The sequence below is a fragment of the Triturus cristatus genome, chromosome 1_2 (assembly GCF_964204655.1).
Source record: "Triturus cristatus chromosome 1_2, aTriCri1.1, whole genome shotgun sequence".
NCBI classification, from domain to species: domain Eukaryota; kingdom Metazoa; phylum Chordata; class Amphibia; order Caudata; family Salamandridae; genus Triturus; species Triturus cristatus.
In genome coordinates, this window is record NC_140580.1 from 304,300,924 (window position 1) to 304,322,388 (window position 21,465).

Sequence of the window (21,465 nt, forward strand, 5' to 3'; positions counted from 1 at the left end):
CAGGATTCTATTTGATGGCTATCTAGTTACACAGACATCTGCAGTGATTGCATTAACCAACAGAAGTTTCAGAGACTAAAATGGTCAATTTCTCACTGATTAATTTCACTTGCATTTCTTTTTTTATTTAAGTTAAACATTATTTTGTGTGCAGTTACCTGAAGGTGAAAGACCAACAAAATAGGTTGAGAATATGTTATTCTTTTTATCCAGGCTACGTTTGATGTTTATAGTTAGAGAAGGACATTGACGAGAGTGTAATTTATTAACGGTGTCTTTTGGTGTGGTGTGTATGGCCCTGAGAATGTGGTCCATAAATGGCATAGCTGCATATAGGAGAGTTATGCTCATGAAGCATCAAGTGAAGAGAACATGGTGGATCCGTCACACACTGCATTTACAAACTTGTCTGACAGACACTTGGGTAATGATTTAGGGAATATTCAAATTGCTATTTCTTTTCTGAGATTACTAAAGCTGATTAGCATTCTTATTCTCTTTGGGAGGCATCTTCCACAACTTGCAAGTCTATACAGGGAAAGCGATCTTATGTAGTCATTTAATCAGAGGGATAATTATCAGGTGGGAAGTCATACACGATTTAAGATTTCTCCTTCTTGAATATACAGTCTGGAGTCAGATTGTAAAATGATTGGTCCTGTCCCCTGGACTGCCCGGTGTGCAATGCAGAAGTCCAAGAAGGGGATTTTTCTTCGGAAAGATAGTCATTATAGAGCCCTGAGTGCAGGGGTATTGGGTTCCCGCCTGATCAGTAGGACCTAGCTGGGTATGGTGTATATGATTTACAATGAAGTGTCTGTAGATGTAGAGTCCAATGTATCCTTTGACACAGGCCTAATTAAATGAAGATAATCTGCAGTGTACTCATTGTGTAGAACGCACTCTGGACACACTGTTGATTTAGAGTTCGAGCGAGAGCTTGGGATTCATGATCACACTAAGGGTTTTCATCTCAATCGACGTGGCTTGAAGCAGTCCCATCTCCAGAAACTAGATAGATGTGTTTAATTTTGCAATGATCCATAGGTAAATATTTCCAATCGAGAAAGGTTTAGTTTAAGATGATTCTTCAGCATTTCATCACCAGTCTACTCCAGCCAGCCATCAGCCTTTGTGCTTCCGTCAGGTGTCTCCCCTATATGGAGCAGTTAGGAATTGCCCTAATGTGCATCAGACTGTTTCTGCAGTATTCAGACGCCCTGTTCTGATCGAGTCAGCCACCACCCCGCTTTCCTCCAGTCTGCCATCGTTTATTCTGCTACAATCAGCCATAATCCCAGTCTCCTCCAGTCTGTCATCAATTAGTCTGCTGGAATCAAACATGTTCCCATTATGCTCCAGTCAGCCATTATTTCTGACTACTCCAGTCCCCCTTCACACTCTTTATACTCTTGTCAACACTCACCCCATTCTTCTCAAATCAAATATGCTATCTTTCTGCTCCAGTCAGCCGTCACTGTTTTCCTGTTTTGGCCTTCACCCCTTTCTGCTCCATTTTGGCCATGTTTATATGTAGGTCCTATCACATTTGCCTCCATTTTGCTTGACTCAGCCATTACACCATTCAGCTCAAGACTGCCATTGGTCCTATACATCACAGGTAGATAAGCTTTCTGTTTTGTTCCTGGTTGCTGTAATTTATTTCTGTTCCAGTTTATCATGGAGAAGTTGTGTTTAAGTTAGCTTTCATGACTATACCATTTATTAAGTAGAAATGGGGCTTGATGATGACAACAAAAGTATCCTTTCCAGGTGCAAAAATGATCACATTCAAGTTTGACTGTATTGCAATTAGATTATATTTCTCTTATGACTACTTTTCTTTCCGTTCCCAATTGTTTCTCCATTTTGCTCATATAATCATTCCTCCTTGCTTTTTCCCCCTCTTCTCCTTCTCTTTTTGCACCTGCGCTTAACCTTTGGCTTTAACTTACTTTCATTATGATTTTGATTTTTCCCTTCTTACGCTCTGTTTTCATTTTTCTCATATTTCCATTTGGTCTCGTCATTATTGTGTTTTTATGTCTTCCTCTTATTTTCTATTCCCTTCTTCTTTCCCTCTTGCTTTGTGACTCAATTTCTCTCACTCTGGCTCTCTTTTTTCCTTTCTTTCTCATACTCTGCTCATCTTTGGTTCTCATCTGGCCAGAATCAAGCAGCCTGCCGTAAAACTTCATGGAAGCAAGGAGAACCTCTGCAAGCCATGCCACGCAACCACACCTGCACCTGTATGCGGCACCGATGGACACACCTACAGCTCTGTGGTGAGGATAAAATGCAAACCTCTAGAATTACTTACTTGCATTAGACTAAAACTGGATCAATCCAATCCTGCTCCAACAAGCGCAGCCCATTCTACCCTACCAAAGACTCTCAGTCCCGTCCGTCTAGTGCAGTGTGGCAGCCAGTGACATCACACATGCCCGGCTCCTCCTGGAAAAGTGGCTACTGTCAAGAAATCTAATTTCCTCCCATATTCCAGTTCTGACATAGATAGAGTGGGATATTTTACTATTGATATCCATACCCTCGGTCTCTGGGTTTATCTGTGTCCTTCGTCTAGCAAGAATAAGTTAGTGCAGTGTTTAATTTGTACGGACTGCTGCTGGTGGTGGAAACCCAAGTCCATTTTCTGGTGCTGGTGATATTTTTAATCCTTAGACTTTGACTCTGAGCAAGAGAAAAGCAGAAAAGTGAGTAGGAACTTGGAGAAGAACGATAGGAAATAAGTGATAACGAGAGAACTCAGTAATGAAAACTAACCTGTACAGTATACTGCAGAGATGTGAAGAGTGGAGTGGTTGAGGAAAGAAGTCTGAGATGGACTGGACAGAGCAATTCATTTGGTTGCCATGACTTTCACCAGCACCGGCAGCACACTCCTAACAAGAGGTTGTGCTCCTGCATTTCCATCTTTTGTTTTTACTAATTAAGCACTGAGTTGGTCCCTCCAGGAGACTTCATTTAGGTATCTTTACACCAGTTATTGACTGTGTAAGTGACTATACCTCAGTAAAGAAATCATTGAAGTGGGGATAAGTATTGTCAGTGAAATGCCTTTCAGGAAGATATGAACACACCTATCCTTATTTCCTATAGCACAGTTGTAGCCTGCAGTAAACAATGCCAACAGACTCTAACCATCACTGAGGTGAAAATAAAAATAGATTAAAGCGTATTACCTAAAAGAATAAAAAGTGATTATGTCAAATGTATTTGGCCCAGTATGGTTAGCATAGAATTGCTCTGTCTACCTTCTAAGAGTTGTCCCACCTTGTGTTTCTCTAAAGAGTTGCCTGATTACAGCAATGGAATCACAGTGCCCAATTATTTCACCTCCCATTTTCTTAGCATCTTCAGGACCTCTATCCATTGAATGGAAAGACTGGCTACCCATGCTTGAAAACTACATAGACGCACTTGATGGTTCCAAATTCAGTGCTGCAAGGAAAAAGGCACTCTTGTTAAACAACCTCGGCAAGGAAGGTCAACGTATTTTTAAATATCTTCCCCTTGCTACTTTACCTAATGGGAATGCCATTGAAGATGTTTATTTGGAAGGAAAGAAACTTCTCGAAACAAGATTTGCCAAAGAAATCAATATTGACATGAACCGGTATCATTTTTATACGCATAAGCAAGAGGAAAATCAATCTGTCGATGATTTTGTATCGAAACTTCGTGAACTAACCCTAAAGTGCAACTTTGGTGCAATGACTGACGAACTTGTTCGTGACCAATTAATAGTACAGTGCAAATGCAAAAAAACACAGGAGCGACTTTGGGCTGCAAAAACTCCCTCTTTAAAAGATGTAATAGAAATTGCCAAAGTTCTTGAACAATCTCAATATTGTATGCGTGAGTTGACCAAAAAACAAGAAAATAATTCTGATAGTGTATCTGTTGTGTCTAGAGATGATTCAGATGTTGCAGCTGTATTTAAGTCAGGTAAATTTTCACAAAGAGGTAGACAACGAATTAGATCATGCTATAGATGTGGCAGCTCGTTTCATAATGCAGATTATCGCAAATGTCCAGCAATAGATAAAATTTGCAAGAAATGTGGACGCAGAGGTCATTTTTCTAATATGTGCAGGCAATCTTTCAAACAGAGAGTTGCCATAATAGAAGATAATTCTAACGCCTTGCCTCAAAACACTGATTCATCCTGTATAATTAAAACACCTACTCAACAAGTTGATAACATTTTAAGTGTAGATGATCCTGCTGATAACATTTTAAGTATTGATGACCAAATAGGTAGAAAGAATAGACCTAAAGCAGATTTCTTGATTAATAGCAAACCAGTGCAATTGATGGTGGACTGTGGGTCCATGTATACCATCATTCCAAAAAACATATATGATATGTCATGGTCGGATGTTACCCTACTGCCCAAAGATATTAATCCTGGGGGTTATCAAGGGGAAGCAATAAGTCTGCTGGGATACATGAATTCCACCATAGAATTAAGTGGCAGATCCATACAAGGTAAGGTATATGTTGCCACTGATGGACCACCCATCCTTGGATGGATGCATCAATATGATCTCTCGATCATAGTTGATCCCAGAGCTCCTACTCAAGTGATGGTGATTGAAAACCCATCTTTAGGAAATTTTTTAGAGGAAGCAAAAGATGTATTTAGGGATGAACTAGGCTGTTTTAAGGGTTATGTACATAAAATAATTCTAAAATCCAATGCCATCCCTATGCAACACAAGGTGCTCAGGACACCCTTAATTGCCAGAGAAGCTGTTAAAGAAATGTTGAAAGAAATGGTTACTTCTGGGGTAATTGAACCAGTGGAGAGCTCCATGTGGGTTTCTCCGGTGGTTATCACTGAAAAATCGGATGGAAAATTTAGATTCTGCAATGATCTCAGTTCCCTTAATCATAGTGTGGTAGTTGACACCTTTCCTCGGCCGAATATCAATGAGTTGATTCTGGCCCTGAGTGGTGGTACATTTTTTTCAAAATTAGATTTAAAAAATGCTTATCATCAGATTAAACTACATGATGAATCCAAACCACTCACAGCCTTTATCACTATGGATGTCATTTTTCAGTGCACCAGGATGCCGTTCGGCCTTTACTCAGCTGCCAGCATCTTTCAAAGAATGATGAATGTACTTTTTAAAGATGTTAAAAACATTGTCTTCTTTCAAGATGACATCCTTATTTTTGGTCACACCATAGATCAACATAATCACACGCTCAGAGAGGCTTTATTCAAAATCAGAGAATCTGGCTTAACCCTCAGATGTGAAAAATGTAAATTGTTTGTTGATAAAGTTGATTATTTAGGGTATGAAATTTCAGACGTTGGGGTAAAACCCAAACAAAATCTATTAGATGCTATCCGTTTAGCTCCCATTCCCTCTGACAAGCACAAGCTGAGGTCCTTCTTAGGACTCATCGAATATTATTCAAAGTTTGTCAAGGATTTTTCTACCAAAACAGTCACTATGAGATCTCTCTTAAAGAAAGGTGTCACTTTTGTCTGGGGCACACCTCAACAAACATGCTTTGAAGGCATAAGAAAAAGTATTTGTGAAGCAGGTATTCTCACTCCTTTTGATACTAAACGCCAATCAGTACTCACTGTGGATGCCAGTGCCACTGGTCTTGGTGCTGTCTTAGCTCAATTGCACAATGGTCATGAAAAAACAGTAGCATTTGCATCTAGAACGCTGACTAATTCCGAAAAGAATTATTCAGTGATAGAACGTGAAACGTTGGCAGCTGCTTGGGGTTGTGAATACCTTAGAACTTACTTGTGGGGTTCCAAATTCACACTTAAGTCAGACCATAAACCTCTTATCAAGGTTTTGTTACCGGGTGGCACCGCTAAGTGTTCGGCGAGGTTATCTAGATTGGCTTCTCGTCTTCAGGAGTATTGTTACAATATAGTTTATATTCAAGGGTGGAAAAATGTGCAAGCCGACTGTTTGTCGAGACTGTCTCATGATTGGGACACTGTTGATAAAAATGCTGTTCTAAAGAAACAAAGAGAAGGAGCTGTTGCATCAGTTCAAGATGTACTAAGTGTGTTTGACTCTCAAGCCCTAACTAAAACTGATTGGATCAGAGAAATATCAAAGGATAATTCCATGTTAGAACTCAAACAATTAATCCTACTAGGCAATAGGAGAGAAAGCTCAGTTTCTCCCTCCATAAGACCTTATGTAAATATTCTGGATGAGTTATCTGTATGTGGTGACGTTGTAATCATGTGAGGAGAATTATTTATTCCACCTGTTGCCTTAAGACACAATCTAATCAGTTTAGCTCATGAAGGGCATTTAGGCCAAACAAGAACAAAAAAAAGATTGAGAGTGAGTTGGTGGTGGCCTGGTATGGACACTGATGTTGATTCTTGTGTCGTAAAGTGTGAGATCTGTAAGGAAAGTGACAAGCGTTTGAAATTGGGGATCCAAGCCTCCATGGGCCACATAACCGATCCAGGTCAACCATGGCATACTATTTGCTTAGACTTCATTGGACCCATGAATGATCTCAAGGATAGTTTACGTTTTGGTTTGGTAGTGGTTGACGTCCATACAAAGTGGCTAATAGTTAAGTTCTTGAAAGATATTAGTACATCAACTACCATTACTACCTTGAAGGAAATTTGCGGGGAGGAAGGTATACCATCAATATTAATAACAGACAATGGTACTCAGCTGACGTCTGATGAGATGCAGAAGTTTTTGTGTTCTTTTGGCATTAAGCATATTTGCACCTCTCTTTATAGTCCACAAGGCAATGGTATGGTTGAGAGGGCAAACCGTCTCATTAAAGGTGCTATTCAAATGGCCATGTCCTGTGGGAAAGAGGTCAACTGGTTAGTGTCTGAAATGCTTTGGGCATATCGCTCGAGTGTGCATGGAGTCACAGGCAAGACGCCGTTTGAAATGATGCGCGGTAGACTTCCCAATACCAAACTTGTTCCCACTTGGATTAAAGACATTGTTTTGAAAGATTCCACTCCCATTGATACTTCTTCCTTTTCTTCTCAACAAGGAGGGCGTACCTATAAGAAAGCTGAGGAACGTATTTCCTCCGGCGATTGGGTGAAAATACGCAGTGGTAGACCAGGTGCACGTCTTTCAAAGTTTTTAGGTCCTTACAAGGTCAAACACACTTTGCCTTATGGTGTAGTTTTGGATAATGGGGACAAGTGGAATTACAGACGTGTGGCTCTGTACCAGAAAAGTAGTGCTAATGGTAATGTCAGAGCTGAATGTCAAAACACTGGTTCTAGTAATATTTTCCTATCTATGTCTGACAACGATCTCATGAGCAGTTCATATGCCAGGAGTTCCACCCACAATGTAATGCAAGAGGGCGGTGACCCACCTGTCTCTTCAAATGAGGCTGAACCAATTGTTCCTGTTGCAAGAGAAGTGAGACATGTTAGAGGTTGTCACCCTCCAAGTTATCTGAAAGATTACATATGTACTTAATGTATATATTCTTTGAATCTCAGGGTTCTTCTCTAAGTTGTTTAAATGATAATATATTTTTGAAGCATTATCTGTGCTGTGTTATTTTAAAAGTATTTCACTATGTGCCTCCTAGTTTCCTCTCTCCTTCTTTCTCCCTCATCTTTCCTTAGTCTCTTTATTCTTATTCTCCATTTGTCTTCTTCACTTTTTGATTTAATCTATTTTTATAAGAGGAGAGGATGTGTTGTAATCTTCTCTATGTTAAGTTCTCTCCTAGTATGGAGTGTGGAGCACTGTGCCTAGTGCGTTCCACGTTCCACCTAGGAGTAGGAGATTCTGAACTAGGCAGTTGATGACTGGCTGTCCTAGGATGAGCATCGCTTTCCACGCAGGCTACTAACTTCAATAAAGAGCTGCATTACTTCATTACCTGTGTTCTTCTGATGATTGCCATTCTAACATCTTTCTAGTATAGTGAGCGTTGAAAGTGATCAAATCACTAGTTATCATTTCAGTACAGTGTAAACAATGTGGCCACACATTAATCCACTCGATTCTTTCATCTGAGTTAAATAGGTTTAATTATAAGTTCAGAAACAAATCACTATAGATTAGTCGCAATATAATCATATATAAATATAAAAATATCAGAGTAGGTCCAAATCTCCTTAAGAGATGAACCCTATATAGTACAAAGCAAATGACTAGCGATAAGATAACGACGCAGGTACCCAGAAAAAAGAAATTAAGGTTAAATTGTATCAGATGATTCTCTTTAACGAGCATGTGTAACATAACTTTCCTTACACTACCTAAAAGGGCAACCCTAAGCTAAAGATTTTGAATAAGGACGTAATCAAATTAGAAAAGAAGAAAGGTGTCAGCCATCAGAGCCTTCAAAAGAAAACCCAGATAATGGGTCAAGGAGCTTAAAGCCACGCAAGCAGCAGCATAGGTCTGCTCCCTAAGGAAACCCAAGATAGACTCTCTCCCTAAATAAACACAGCACATGATATCGTCTGCAGTCGACTTGGCACTCTCATGTGGCTCCTCCATGAGAAATGTCCATAGCTCTGGCACAATTGAAAACCTTCAGTACCTTTCCCAGTCAGATAACACATTATCTCTTCTCGTCCTTGGCCATTTCTTTCCCATGAGAACTCCTCTCCTTGCTTGTTTTCACAATTCCTTCGTTCGACTCCTCCTTCTCATGCTTTGCTATCTATTAACACAAGACTCCTTTATTCCAAATAATAAAGCTAATCCACCTGCAATAGAAATATCTCAGCAACATACTTCCATTATGAAGGCTAAATGTTAATTACATTTCAAATCTAAATGAGCTGCAACTGAAGTAATTTCTTCTCGAGGCCTAGTTTTGTTGGGTTAATGTGCACAGGGTTACAGAATATGTGCACTTTTCTACAAGAAAAATAACTACAACTACTTAAAGCACGAATAAATGCAATGAATTATAAAGTTTCAATGTAAATCTGTCTACACTTCATCAATTCAAAAAATGCATATAATCATTAACATTAGTTGCACACATCCTAATTAAGTATCTCACTATACAACATTTCATGTTAACTTCTCCTGTTGCCTTAATATCTAACTTGTCACAGAACCATATTTAACACATTTTAAATACATGTTTCAAACAAAATATCTTTGATATATAATATCCACTCCTATTAATACAATAGTCATGACAGAGTATAATTTATTGCTGACTATTTGTGAGTATGGTGCACTCCTACATTTTCTTCAGATGGGATTAAGATTACACTTCTTCAGATCTATCTTTTAGAAACAGTAAGCCAGGCTTTAAACTTAGATTGACGAAAGTCACACTGGTCCAATGTGAGAGTGTAGTATTTTGCTCTTTTCTGCTCTCTGGATACACAGTAATGTATCCTGGAGGAAAAGTCATATAGTTGCAGTAAAACATTTTGATAACTGCAAACAGTATAACAGTCGGTCTTTCTTGTGCATAAGACAGCAAGCCTTGATAAAGTTAAAAATGGCACATACATTTTTTTTACTAAAAAGTTTTTCCCCCCATCTTTGAATTTGCCACTATAATGTATTCTATGGGGGTTTATTTATGCACAGCTACCGCAGAGACTACATCTCCCAGAAGCCTGTGACTGTATCTGCTTGTTTGGTGGAGCAGAAGGGGGCACACAGAGACGCAATAAAGAGCCATTCACCATCCCCCTACACGGGGTATTATTTACACACAGCTACCACAGGGATGACATTGCCCAGAAGCCTGTGCCTGTACCAGCTTTGATTGAAAATCTTTATTCGGCATATAAAAATACCATTAAAGATATAATTCATATATTATAAAAACATAACATTTACAGTATACAGCTTTTAGGAAAATTCTTACTAAGTACCATTTCATCATAGCCATCATATTTTGTTACTTTAAAAAATTTCAGAAAACAGGAGCCCTACCTAATTTTTAAACCAATAAACATGTATCACTCAGTAAATTCAAGTTTAGGAGCAAGAAAATAATTCATAAACAACATAATAAAATTTGAAATACTATAAAATACTTATTACAAAATAACAAGGTGTGAGAGGCAAGATAGTAATTCATTAAGGTCAACCGTCCCTTGAAACCCTTAATCTAAGAGCAGATCTTAAAAAGTTTGTAATACTAAAAAGAGTGAATGGATCTGGTGCCAATTTTAAAAATGCCAGAGCAACACGCGCCTGCCTAAATCTGGCTTTCTTTAAAAGGCCCTTCAGGAAATATTTTCTAGGGAATGCATAACACGGGCAACACAGAACAAACTGTAGGGTATCCTGCGGAGACCTATTATCGCAGCCGCAGGATCCTTTCTGTTCTGTGGTCGCTGTGAAGCCTGCCGGCACCACCAGTAGGTGCTGAAAAAGCTTTAGCCTAAAACGTGTGATTAGAAATCTGTTGTGAGCCCTGCATATGAGAGACAAGTAAGGTTCAATGCCCTCAGTAGACTTAATTACTAAATATTCTCTCACCGAAGACTTAATGAGCTCTCTGTCCTCCCTCTCCCTCATAGAGTGCCTAATAAATCGTTCCTTGACAATTATCTTTTCCCGAGTGCTCATATTAGCTGGATTTGTGAATAAGTCTGCACGCCCCATTTTATGAAAGGACTTATTCACATACCCTAGCCAGAGAATTTTAAGCCCATGTTCGAGAGAAAGACAGTCTTGAATCACCAGCCTGCTAAAGGCCGCCTCCACATTTGCCCAGATCTTTACTCAACATAGTAGAGGTCTAACATGCATCAGATCCGATATATAGCTGGTTCCCAACTCTTCATGGATAATATACGCAGGAGTGCTCTGGGGGACTTTTAGTAATCGTCTCAGATACCTATTTTCTTCAATTTGCAATTTGTTGGCTTCCACAAATCCCCAGACCTCACTTCCGTATAACACTTTGGAACAACACATTGAGCTATATAATTTTAAAACCACTTCTGAGGTCCATCGTCATAGTCTATGTGCAAAATTCGAAATTGACCCCGTTGACCTTACCAAAGCTAGGCACTTTTCCTCTAGCAGGTGTCTAAAATGTAGGTGTTCATCAAATAAGATGCCCAGGTAAGAAAAAGACTGTACTTTACCAAGGGTGTAGGAACCTATTGTGTAGTTATAAGATTTACGTGGCTTCTTTCCAATTTCCATAATGTATGATTTTGTGAGATTTGGAGCCTTATCCAGTTTCTCCATAAAGGTCACAAAACCATCAATTAGGAGCTGCAAACCTCTGGGAGTGCGAGCAAGCAGCACCGCATCATCTGCATACAGCAGAACCGAAACCACCCGATTACCTATCCTGGGGCTATCTGCCTGTATCAAGCTCAGTGCGGAGTCAGGAGCATTAATATATAAAGTAAAAAGGAAGGGTGCTAGTATACAACTCTGTCTCACCCCGCTGGATCACTTGAAAGGGTCCGTTACCTTCCCCTCCTGAGTATACCTATCCACCGCTGAGGTATTAAAATGTAAGACCTTTAGAATATTAATTAAGGCTGGGTCCACCCCGAGCTCACTCGTCGTCAACCACAGTTTCCCACGGTTTACTCGGTCAAAGGCCGCAGTAAGGTCCATAAATGCTAAATACATCGTCCCTGATTTTGCAACCGTGTATTTAGCAGTAATAAGATAAAGGTTGAGGCATTGGTCTGTGGTGGATGTCACAGGTCGGAATCCATATTGCAAATCCGTAATAACGTGGTTTGCCTCCGCCGATTCCATCAACCGATTTAAGACCACCCGCCCCAAAACCTTCGCCGGCACATCAATAAGAGATATCGGGCGGTAGCATTCTGGATTATCCCTATTGCCTTTCTTGAAAATGGGGACAATGATGGCGGTGGACCAGGATGCCGGCATCACTGTGTCCACTGCTGCGTTTACGACCCTTGTTAAAAGCGGTGCCCAGATCTCTATATTACTTACGAAGAGATCTGCGGGGATCCCATCAGGGCCTGGCGCTTTGTTCCTAGTGAGACCCTCAATTCCCACTCTAACCTCATCCAGGGAGAAGGGGATCAGGGACAGAGACTGCTCCAGATATGGCTCCTGTAACTGCTCCAAGCTAGAATGATGATTGGACAGCCCCGCGAAATGCTGCTGCCATTGCGCTGGGAGAATGTTGTTGCTTAGCCCGGGTCTATTCGAGTCTTTAAAGCAGGGATTATTTATAACTCTCCAAAAGCGAGTAGAATCCTTCATCCCCACTGCCTCTGTGAGTTCTTCCCAGGCTTCCTGCTGCAATTGTCCCTTGCGCCGCTTGACAGCTAGCTTATATTTTTTCCGACAAGCCGACACCCATCCTCTATCCCTCGGAGATTGCTTAAGGGCTGCTTTCAGCTCTCTTAGGGCTCGTGTGGAATGTTCATCGAACCACCTTGGGTTGTCCGATCTGGCTGTGAAAGCAGGAGCTTTCAGCAAGCTATCGACTAGCTGTGCAACATTACTAAAGGCCTCCATGAGTTGCGCCCCTTTCACTTCCAGGTCTAGGCAGTTCATAATGTCCTTCTTGCCTTTACTATAAAGAGAACCATTAACAACCTTGCTATTAAACTGTGTCCAACGCAACCTCCTGCCTTGATCTGTTGCCACAATTACTCCTCCCAACAGACTGAGAGGTACTGGAGGGTGACACGCATCAACAAGGGATAAGAGCACAGAATTATGATCACTAAACACTCTGTACTGGATGTTCAAATAAGATACACAACATTTTAGTGTGGAGGATACAAAGATAAAATCAATAATCGGAAAACATCCTCTCCCCTTAAAGGTTGGGTGGACAGTTGATCCTGACTTAGTGGCAATTAGATCCAACATATGAGTTAGTCCATACGTACTTAACAAGCCACTCAGTTCCTTTCCTTCCTGCGTGTGCTCCAAATGTGGTCCATCCCTACGTGTACAAGACGACCATTCCCCATGGGACACCCTCACATTTGGGCACAAATGGCAATTAAAATCTCCAACTAAAATCAGATGTGACACTACCTGCCCTCGCTCATATATCCGATTTAGTCTGGTGTTCAATTCTTGTAAACTAGAGGAGCCCTGGGGGTGCGATGATGCATTTTAAAAATTTATAAAGACTAGCTTATAGTTTTTATTAAAACATTTTAACCCTTGAGCAACCTTTGAGTCCCAAACCAAATCTATCCATCTGCCCTGTAATGTGAGATTTATAAATATTACCAGGCCTCCCCTCGCTCTCCCTGGGCCTATTTTAGTTGCAGGATATAAAATGTTTTGTATCCCTCTATGAAGAAATTATCATTTACTACTTCCCAGGTTTCTTGTAAACATATTATATGAAATTTCTTTGTGTAGAGTAACCATTGCTCATTCTTGAATTTGCTTGATAGGCCTGCTATATTCCATGAAATTATCTTGATTTCTGCCCTATTGAATCCCTAATCTCCCTGGAGATTTGTATAGGGCGACCCAAGTTATACTCCTCTTCCCTCACTGGGCTCTTTCGGCCATGGGAATGACACGGTTTCTGCCCGCACCTACCCCAGGGCGTAGTCAGTCAATGTAATTTAAATCCCTTAATGGGGCAAATGTTTTGTTTGTGACCGTTGGATTAGCCCACCTAACTGATTCCTCCTGCTGAAATACCTCGAACCGTTGTTGATTAGAACCAACAGAGGGTCTGTAAAAGAAACTCAAAGGCAGAAGTTTGATCCCTGACTCTACTAAAACATAGTTCTTGCTGTCAAAAAGAATCTTACGCGCAAGTTCAGGGTGTCTGAGCGTGACAATCACACAGTCACCTGAAAAAACTTTCATGCTTCTACCGATCCAGGACACCCTCCTTGCCATCAAAATATGCTGATGATCTTTAATATTAAACCTTATGTGCCTACCCATCCAGTGTGCCACCTTATTAATCAGTTGTACCGGGGATTCCTCACTTAAGGCAGTATGCATTGGAACACCAATCAGGACCACTGTATAAGGGCAGCATGCTGGTGGAAGATCTATAACAGTTACATCTGGGGTACTCCTGACAGCTAACAGGGGTCTCTCCTTCATTTGCTGTTGCCCTATGTTTTCCCTAAAAGTCCTTTCCTGCCCTCTCTGCTGTGGCATGTGGTTACCCTCTGTCACTTTTTCAGCCTTCCTTGGCCCTAGGTTCCTATTGCGCCCCTCAGATAGAAATGTCTCGCAATTTGGTGGGGGTTCATAAGCCGTGCCAGAGCCCCGATTCCCAACTCGTGAGTCACAAGGCCCTCCCACGGATTCCACCTCCACCAAGCCGCTCGGCGCCGGTATTTCAGGGGCCAGGAGAGCCCCAGCTGTGACTCGATTTACACAATTACAGTGACAAACCACATGAGTAGATGGTATCATACTTGACTTCTCTAATTCCAGCAATTTACTCTCAATTAACATCAACTTATTTAGGAGAGGGTTTAGGAGGACAGTCACCAGTGTCTCCAATCTTTTCCACTGGTCTGGATTATCTCCCACATCCGCCGCAAGAAAATTACGGTTTCCAGTCATAAGACACGAGGCCGGTCCTTTAACGGGCTCGGCACCCGGATTGGGGATTTTAGTCATTGGCTGTTTCATTTTGTGCTTTTCGTTTTTGCTTCTGTCTTTGCAAAGAATTTCCCCTTGTGCATTTAGCAGGTGGCTAGCAACTGCCTGCTACCAGTGATCTTACCGGGCTACCCATCCTGCCCCTCACTGCACCTTTAGATCTGGTCACCACCTCACTGGTGGCCATTCTTGACACGGTTGCCGTGGGGGTAGGGGTGGAGATTACTGGAGGCACCCCAAGCACAGTCATTTGAGGAGCAGGGGTATCGAAACCCACATCCTTGTTCTGGGTAGAATTGGTGCTATTGGACTCACCTATATCTACATTAATAGCCTCTACTGCGCTTAACGATGGTAAAACAGCAGGGGCACCAGCTATATTTAGTCCTGCAGGTTCGGGGGTGGATGATCAACGTTATGATGTGACCCCAGTGGTGATTTAGCCATTTTAATACCACCTAGCGAGGATCTTTTCTGGGCTGCAAGAGAATCCAAGGAAAGTCTTTTCTCCGTTAGCTGAATTTGGTGGGTCAAAAACGACTCGGCCCTGGTTAAGAACGCATCCAGGGTCCCCACAACTCCCCTTCTGGATAATATTCCTACTGCCTTACGTTTACTCATATTAGACGATCTCCGAAGACACTCAGTTAACTTAGTGTGCCTCCGAGTATAACTATATATAGCTGTGCCTCTTTGTTGGAAGTTTATACTCACAGCTAATCCTTAAATGAAAGGGTCCTGGCCCAGCCCGGCCTCCTCCGGTCACTGACAGGCAAGGACGGGCCCGCCCGGGCGCAGCCCGTGCGTGTCCCGCGCTGCGGGTGGCCGACCGAGCTCTTATCGTGCCTCCAGGCACGGAAGATGGCATCACGGCAGGCGCAGAAAACGAGTCTGCTGGGAGATATAGTCCCCTGATGAACGTTTCCCTCACGGCAAGGAAATGCAGCGATTTGTGGCCGTTCCCCTCACAGCGCGGCGTGTCAAACAAAGAGCAAGGGCTGATGGCCGTTCCCCTCACAGCAGGCAAGAAGCAGAGCTAATAATCGTTCCCCTCACGGTGCGATGTGCTGGATTCAGGCGTCCCGCGCTGCGGGAGGCCGACCGTAGCTTATCGTGCCTCCAGGCACGGAAGATGGCATCACGGCAGGCGCTGCAACGAGTCTGCTGGGAGATATAGTCCCCTGATGAACGTTTCCCTCACGGCAAGGAAATGCAGCGATTTGTGGCCGTTCCCCTCACGGCGCGGTGTGTCAAACAAAGAGCAAGGGCCGATGGCCGTTCCCCTCACAGCAGGCAAGAAGCAGAGCTAATAATCGTTCCCCTCACGGTGCGATGTGCTGGATTCAGGCGTCCCGCGCTGCGGGAGGCCGACCAAGCTCTTATCGTGCCTCCAGGCACGGAAGATGGTGTCACAGCAGGCACCGCAACGGGGCTGCTGGGAGATGTAGTCCCCTGATGGGCGTTCCCCTCATGGCAAGGAAATGCAGTGATTTGTTGCTGTTCCCCTCACGGCGCGGCAAACAAAGAGCAATGGCTGATGGCCGTTCCCCTCACGGCAGGCAAGAAGCAGAGCTAATAACTGTTCCCCTCACAGTGCGAGGGATTACATTGCCCAGAAGCCTGTGCCTGTACCAGCTTGTTTGGTGGTGGAAGAGGGGTAAGCAGAGGCACTATAAAGAGTGCTCCAGCATTCCGCCCATCAGCACCCGGAAGAGGCTGGTCTGGGCCCCCCCTCTTGGCGTGAGGATACGTCAATGATATTTTCACTTTGTTTTACTCTTCTGTGGTGGTATATTCTGTGGTCTGCAATCTTTATCGACTGGAGTTTTCTACCTAACCTGGAGTTGATAGACCTGGTATGAGAAGGTTGTTCATACTTACTACTTTAGGTTTTCCTTCTGCTTGATGCTGCTGCATTTCCTGATTTGTTCTAATTAACAAATGACCACCCGTTATGCCATTTTTATTTGGCAAATATATATATAAATATGGGTAAGAGGAAAAACATCAGCCCAGACCCAGAATGGTGAGCAAAAAAATACCTCTCGAATCCTTTTTAGCACAGGCAGTGGGAGTTATTTCTAAGAAGATTGCCTTGGCAGAGGGGTGACTCTCCCTAGTTCAATGTGACCACATTCCAGTTCCTCCTCTTGGAGGAGACCATAACCAAGCTCCAGATGAGGGTTTTGAAGCAATAATACTGTCACAGTGTGCAACAACTGGACTGATTGTGCTCATAGTAGCGATGTTGGCTGTTTTGTGAAAAGGGAAAAAAAGGGCGAAGAGACTTGTGGTACAGGGATGACGTGAGCTCCTGGGGAAGGGGGGGAATGCACCGACTGGGATATTTTTTTATATATAGTCAAGGGTTTGTTGAGTCTTGTATCTGCCCTCTGATGGAGCGAGTGCATAGACTGGAAAATAAAATTTTAAAATTAACCACCCCTTGGGTCATGCATGAATGCAGAGGTGGGATTACTACACATCCAGAGCCCACACCCATTATGCCCCCAAATCACAACAGTTTTATCTGTTGCAGCCGCCTCCAAAAGTCTACTCCAACTGACCATACCTGGCCATACCTTAATGTTTAGATAATCCTAGAGCTTCAGAATGTGAGATAACACAGGTCCCTGGTCCCATGGTCTTGTTAAAACATATTCAGATATCACCTTTTCCTTGATTTAATCTTCCACAGGATGCATACCCTTATGTTGTTGTTATAGCTAACATGTCGATTTTGGAACAATTTAAAACAGAATCTACTATACAAATGAAGAATAAGGTGTGCTACTGGGCCCCCAACCATGCCAACTTTATTATTGCTGATTATTGAAATATTTTGTTTGGCAGGAGGGTGAATTGGAGAGGGCCGACCCAGGAATCCCATACAGGAGACTATGTAGTCATCAACTGTATATATACCCTGCTCTAGCACAATATAGTCTTTCCCAGAATCATTGAGATCACAAGAATGAGGAGCAAAATAGTATTTTACCCCTGGGCTTCTTTCACAAGACTTTGCAGCGTAGGCCCGCAAACCAGCAACTAGGATGACAATTATTTTCTTATTGGGTGTAGGAGGTCTGGTAACAACTTATAGTTATACTCATATTTCTCTACTCTGAGCTGAGGAACTTAGAATGACACAGGCTGGAGGGTACTGCATCCATTAAGAATGATTCTCTAACTGATGGAAGCATAATGACATCTCATGCAAAGCCACCTCTGTCAACTCCCCAAGCTAGAGATCTAAATTTGATTTCCTGGAATATTTCAGTCATGGCTTCCAAATTAATTATTAAAGAATGGTGATAGAACCAAATTCATGACATATAATATTATCAAGGAGACCTGGGCCACCATGGATTTCATATGGGATGCATATCTCTGGTTCTGTGTACCAGCAATTACATCTTCAGCTGGAGGGCCTTGGGTGGGTGGGGTGGGGGGATCTTGTAACTTTTTTCTGGGCTATCTTAGATCTAAAGATGCATATTCAAATTCTGCATCCTGGGATCCAAAGTATTACAAAAGGGATTCTGTTCCTTCTCTATGGAATTGACTGGTATACATAACTCCGCGCAGTCGGAATAGAATCCAGATTGGAATGTCACATAACCTTTCCAGGAATCTACATGGATACCTGCACCTGCTGCAGCTTTCCATGCAAATTCCTGGGAATGTTTGTGAATCACCGGAAGTTGTGAATCTACACATTCATGTAAGGTGTATATATTTTTTCGATTGAAGTGAATGTGAGGCTTATGCATCATGGATCTGACACATTTGTACCTCTGTATATTGTGTGACTCCTTCTTTTTCCACACTTAGTGCAAACTGGAGCAACAGGCGTGTTTGTCCAGCAAGCAGCTGACTGTAAAGTGTCAGGGGTCATGCCCGTGCCCAACAACACACACTCCAACTTCGACCACGGATACCAACAAACAGGGTAAGAGAATGCTGTTAGGTCAATAATAGTCACCTCTATTAATTGTTCTGCAGAACTTGTTTCGATGTCCTGTAGGAAGTATGAAAGGCTCAGGCAGGGCCCGCTTTAGCGTGGTGCGACCGATGCAGCTGCACAGGGCGCTAACCTAGGGATGTAGTAGCTGACCTCAGGGGGGTGCTGTGTTTAGCAATAACGTACAATTTAGCAGCACATGCTGCAGAGTTACTTGTGTGTCTAGCTTTCAGGCAGCAATAAAAATGTAAAGATAACTTTTGCAATTAATGATCTTTCTAGAGAGAGAGATCAGAGTTGTGTTTTGTGGCAGTTTTGCCTCACCATAAAGTAGTGCAGAGGGTTAACATGCCTGCTGCAAGAGTGTGTAGCGTGCAGATCACAGATCTGTATTTGATGGGGATAGCTGAGTGGGTTACTGCTTTTGTCACAGAGATCCCTTTCTTAAAGTAGTTCACAAAATACAACCCTAATATAGAACAGTGACTGTCCTGAACTGTAATCAAAGAGCTGCATGCAAACTGCACAAAACAGGTCAGGATGCTCTGTTTATTTCCCCGGCCTTCCATAACCTATGCCTAATGTTGCTAAAAAGGGATTGTTTGGGTAAATATACATTATCATTAGTATAGCCAGCCTTTACCGGTGCTTTAAAATAAATTAAAGGTATTTGAGAGAAGGGCTATGGGAGATGAGGGGCAATTGTGCATGTTGGTAGTGAGGGAATCTGAGGACGAGGTCCTTGGGGGAAGGAAGGGAGGATGGATCGCCAAAAATGATTGTCGCATCGGGCGCCACCAGCACTAAAGCCGGCCCTGAGATCAGGTTCTTCCCTACAATCTAAGGTCATGTGAAACCTGGGAATTTCTAGCGAGGTTCCACCTACAATCCCTAATTCTTCCCACTGGCTTTCACTTGATGTACTCTCCTGGGAAAAGCTAAATGAATAGTGCAGCTGTCCTTGCTCAATGGCTCCACAGGAAATGGATGATTCAACAGGTGATACCACCAGAGCAGTGATTCAGAAGCTCCTGAAGGGCAAGAGCAAGTTGTATTCCAAATGTATCTAGAGGTTGGGAGGTGTTAATTGTGGCAGAGCACTGCTGTACTGAAGCAAATATAATGTCTCCATTCTGGGCAGCAATGTCAAAAGGCCTCACAATTCAAAACCAATTTAATGAAAGTTCTAGGTAAGATAAGGTACTTATTTTTTTACCACACAATTAGTGGTATCATTATCCCATCCCAATCGAAAACCAGCAGATCTACTTAACTGCCTTACGCAGGTTCAAAACTGGATGAACAGCTCAGCCTTGAAATTAAACGGAGCAAAGACAGATGTCCTTCTTCTTGGTCAGAAAGGAATCATTCTCCCCCCGAATATTTGGCCCGATTGTCTGGGTCCCATTCCTGAACCTAAACAAGAAGTAAAAAGCCTGGGTGTGTGGCTAGATACTACCCTGTCATTTTCCACACAAGCAAAAAAAGTAGCCGGGACATGCTTCGGCCTGCTGAAATCACTGAGAAATATCCTGCCCCTTCTGCCACCCAACTCCCAAAAACTGCTTATACAAGGCCTGATAATTTCTAGGCTTGATTTCAGCAATGTGATATACCTGGGCGCCCCGGAAGCAACACTGAACAAACTTCAGAGAATTCAAAACATAGCCGCCCGGATTCTCATTAAGACCTCTGCCAGAGACTCGGCCAAACCAATCAATCAATCAATCAATCAATCAGTGACATTTATAGAGCGCACTACATACCCGTAGGGTCTCAAGGCGCTGGGGGTGGGGGGGGTGCCGCTACTGCTCGAACAGCCATGTCTTCAGCTTCTTCCTGAAGGAGAGGTGGTCTTGGGTCAGGCGCAGGTCGGTCGGGAGGGAGTTCCAGGTCTTGGCGGCCAGGTAGGAGAAGGACCTTCCTCCTGTGGTCGCTCTTCGGATGCGGGGGACGGCGGCGAGGGCGAGGTTGGCTGATCGGAGGTGGAGTTTGGGAGCGTAGAAGTTGACTCGGCTGTTGAGGTAGCTCGGGCCTTGGTCGTGTAGCGCTTTGTGTGCGTGGGTGAGGAGGCGGAAGGTGATTCTTTTGTTGACGGGGAGCCAGTGAAGGTCTCTCAGATGTCCGGAGATGTGGCTGGTTCGTGGGATGTCGAGGATGAGTCTGGCTGAGGCGTTCTGGATCCGCTGGAGTCTCTTCTGGAGCTTGGCGGTGGTACCGGCGTAGAGGGCGTTGCCGTAGTCCAGTCGGCTGGTGACGAGGGCCTGGGTGACGGTCCTCCTGGTCTCGGTGGGGATCCACCAGAAGATCTTCCGTAGCATGCGTAGGATGTTGAAGCACGCCGAGGAGACGGCGTTGACTTGCCTGGTCATGGAAAGGGAGGAGTCCAGGATGAAGCCCAGGTTGCGTGCATGGTCTGTCGGTTTGAGTGCGGTGCCCAGGGCGGGAGGCCACCAGGAGTCGTCCCAGGCGGAGGGTGAGGTGCCCAGGATGAGGACCTCCGTCTTGTCCGAGTTCAGCTTCAGGCGGCTGGTCGTCATCCACTCGGCTACGTCCTTCATCCCTTTGTGTAGGTTGGCTCTGGCGGCGGCGGGGTCGTTGGTCAGGGAGAGGATCAGCTGGGTGTCGTCGGCGTAGGAGATTATGTTGAGGTGGTGTTGCCGTGCGATGGCCGCGAGGGGGCTCATGTAGACGTTGAAGAGGGTGGGGCTCAGCGAGGATCCTTGAGGGACGCCGCAGATGACATCGGTGGCCTCTGACTTGTACGGTGGTAGACGGACTTTCTGTGTTCTTCCGTCGAGGAAGGAGATGATCCATTCCAGCGCCTTGTCCTGGATTCCGACGTTGCTGAGGCGCTGTACTAGGGTGCGGTGGCAGACAGTGTCGAATGCTGCGGAGAGGTCTAGGAGGATGAGGGCCGCTGTTTCTCCGTTGTCCATC

General features: G+C 43.5%; 1 protein-coding gene across 3 annotated transcripts in view; it reads left to right on the forward strand.

Annotated features, from left to right (window-relative positions):
* The window catches only part of SPOCK2 (SPARC (osteonectin), cwcv and kazal like domains proteoglycan 2), a 429,775-nt gene that overhangs the window by 321,111 nt on the left and 87,199 nt on the right, over window positions 1-21,465 (forward strand). For all 3 annotated transcript variants that reach the window (XM_085603847.1, XM_085603849.1, XM_085603850.1), the window contains exons 4-5: window positions 2,171-2,285; window positions 18,396-18,513. In XM_085603847.1, the coding sequence (XP_085459973.1) occupies window positions 2,171-2,285; window positions 18,396-18,513 (233 nt within the window). The remainder of the gene's footprint in view (window positions 1-2,170; window positions 2,286-18,395; window positions 18,514-21,465) is intronic.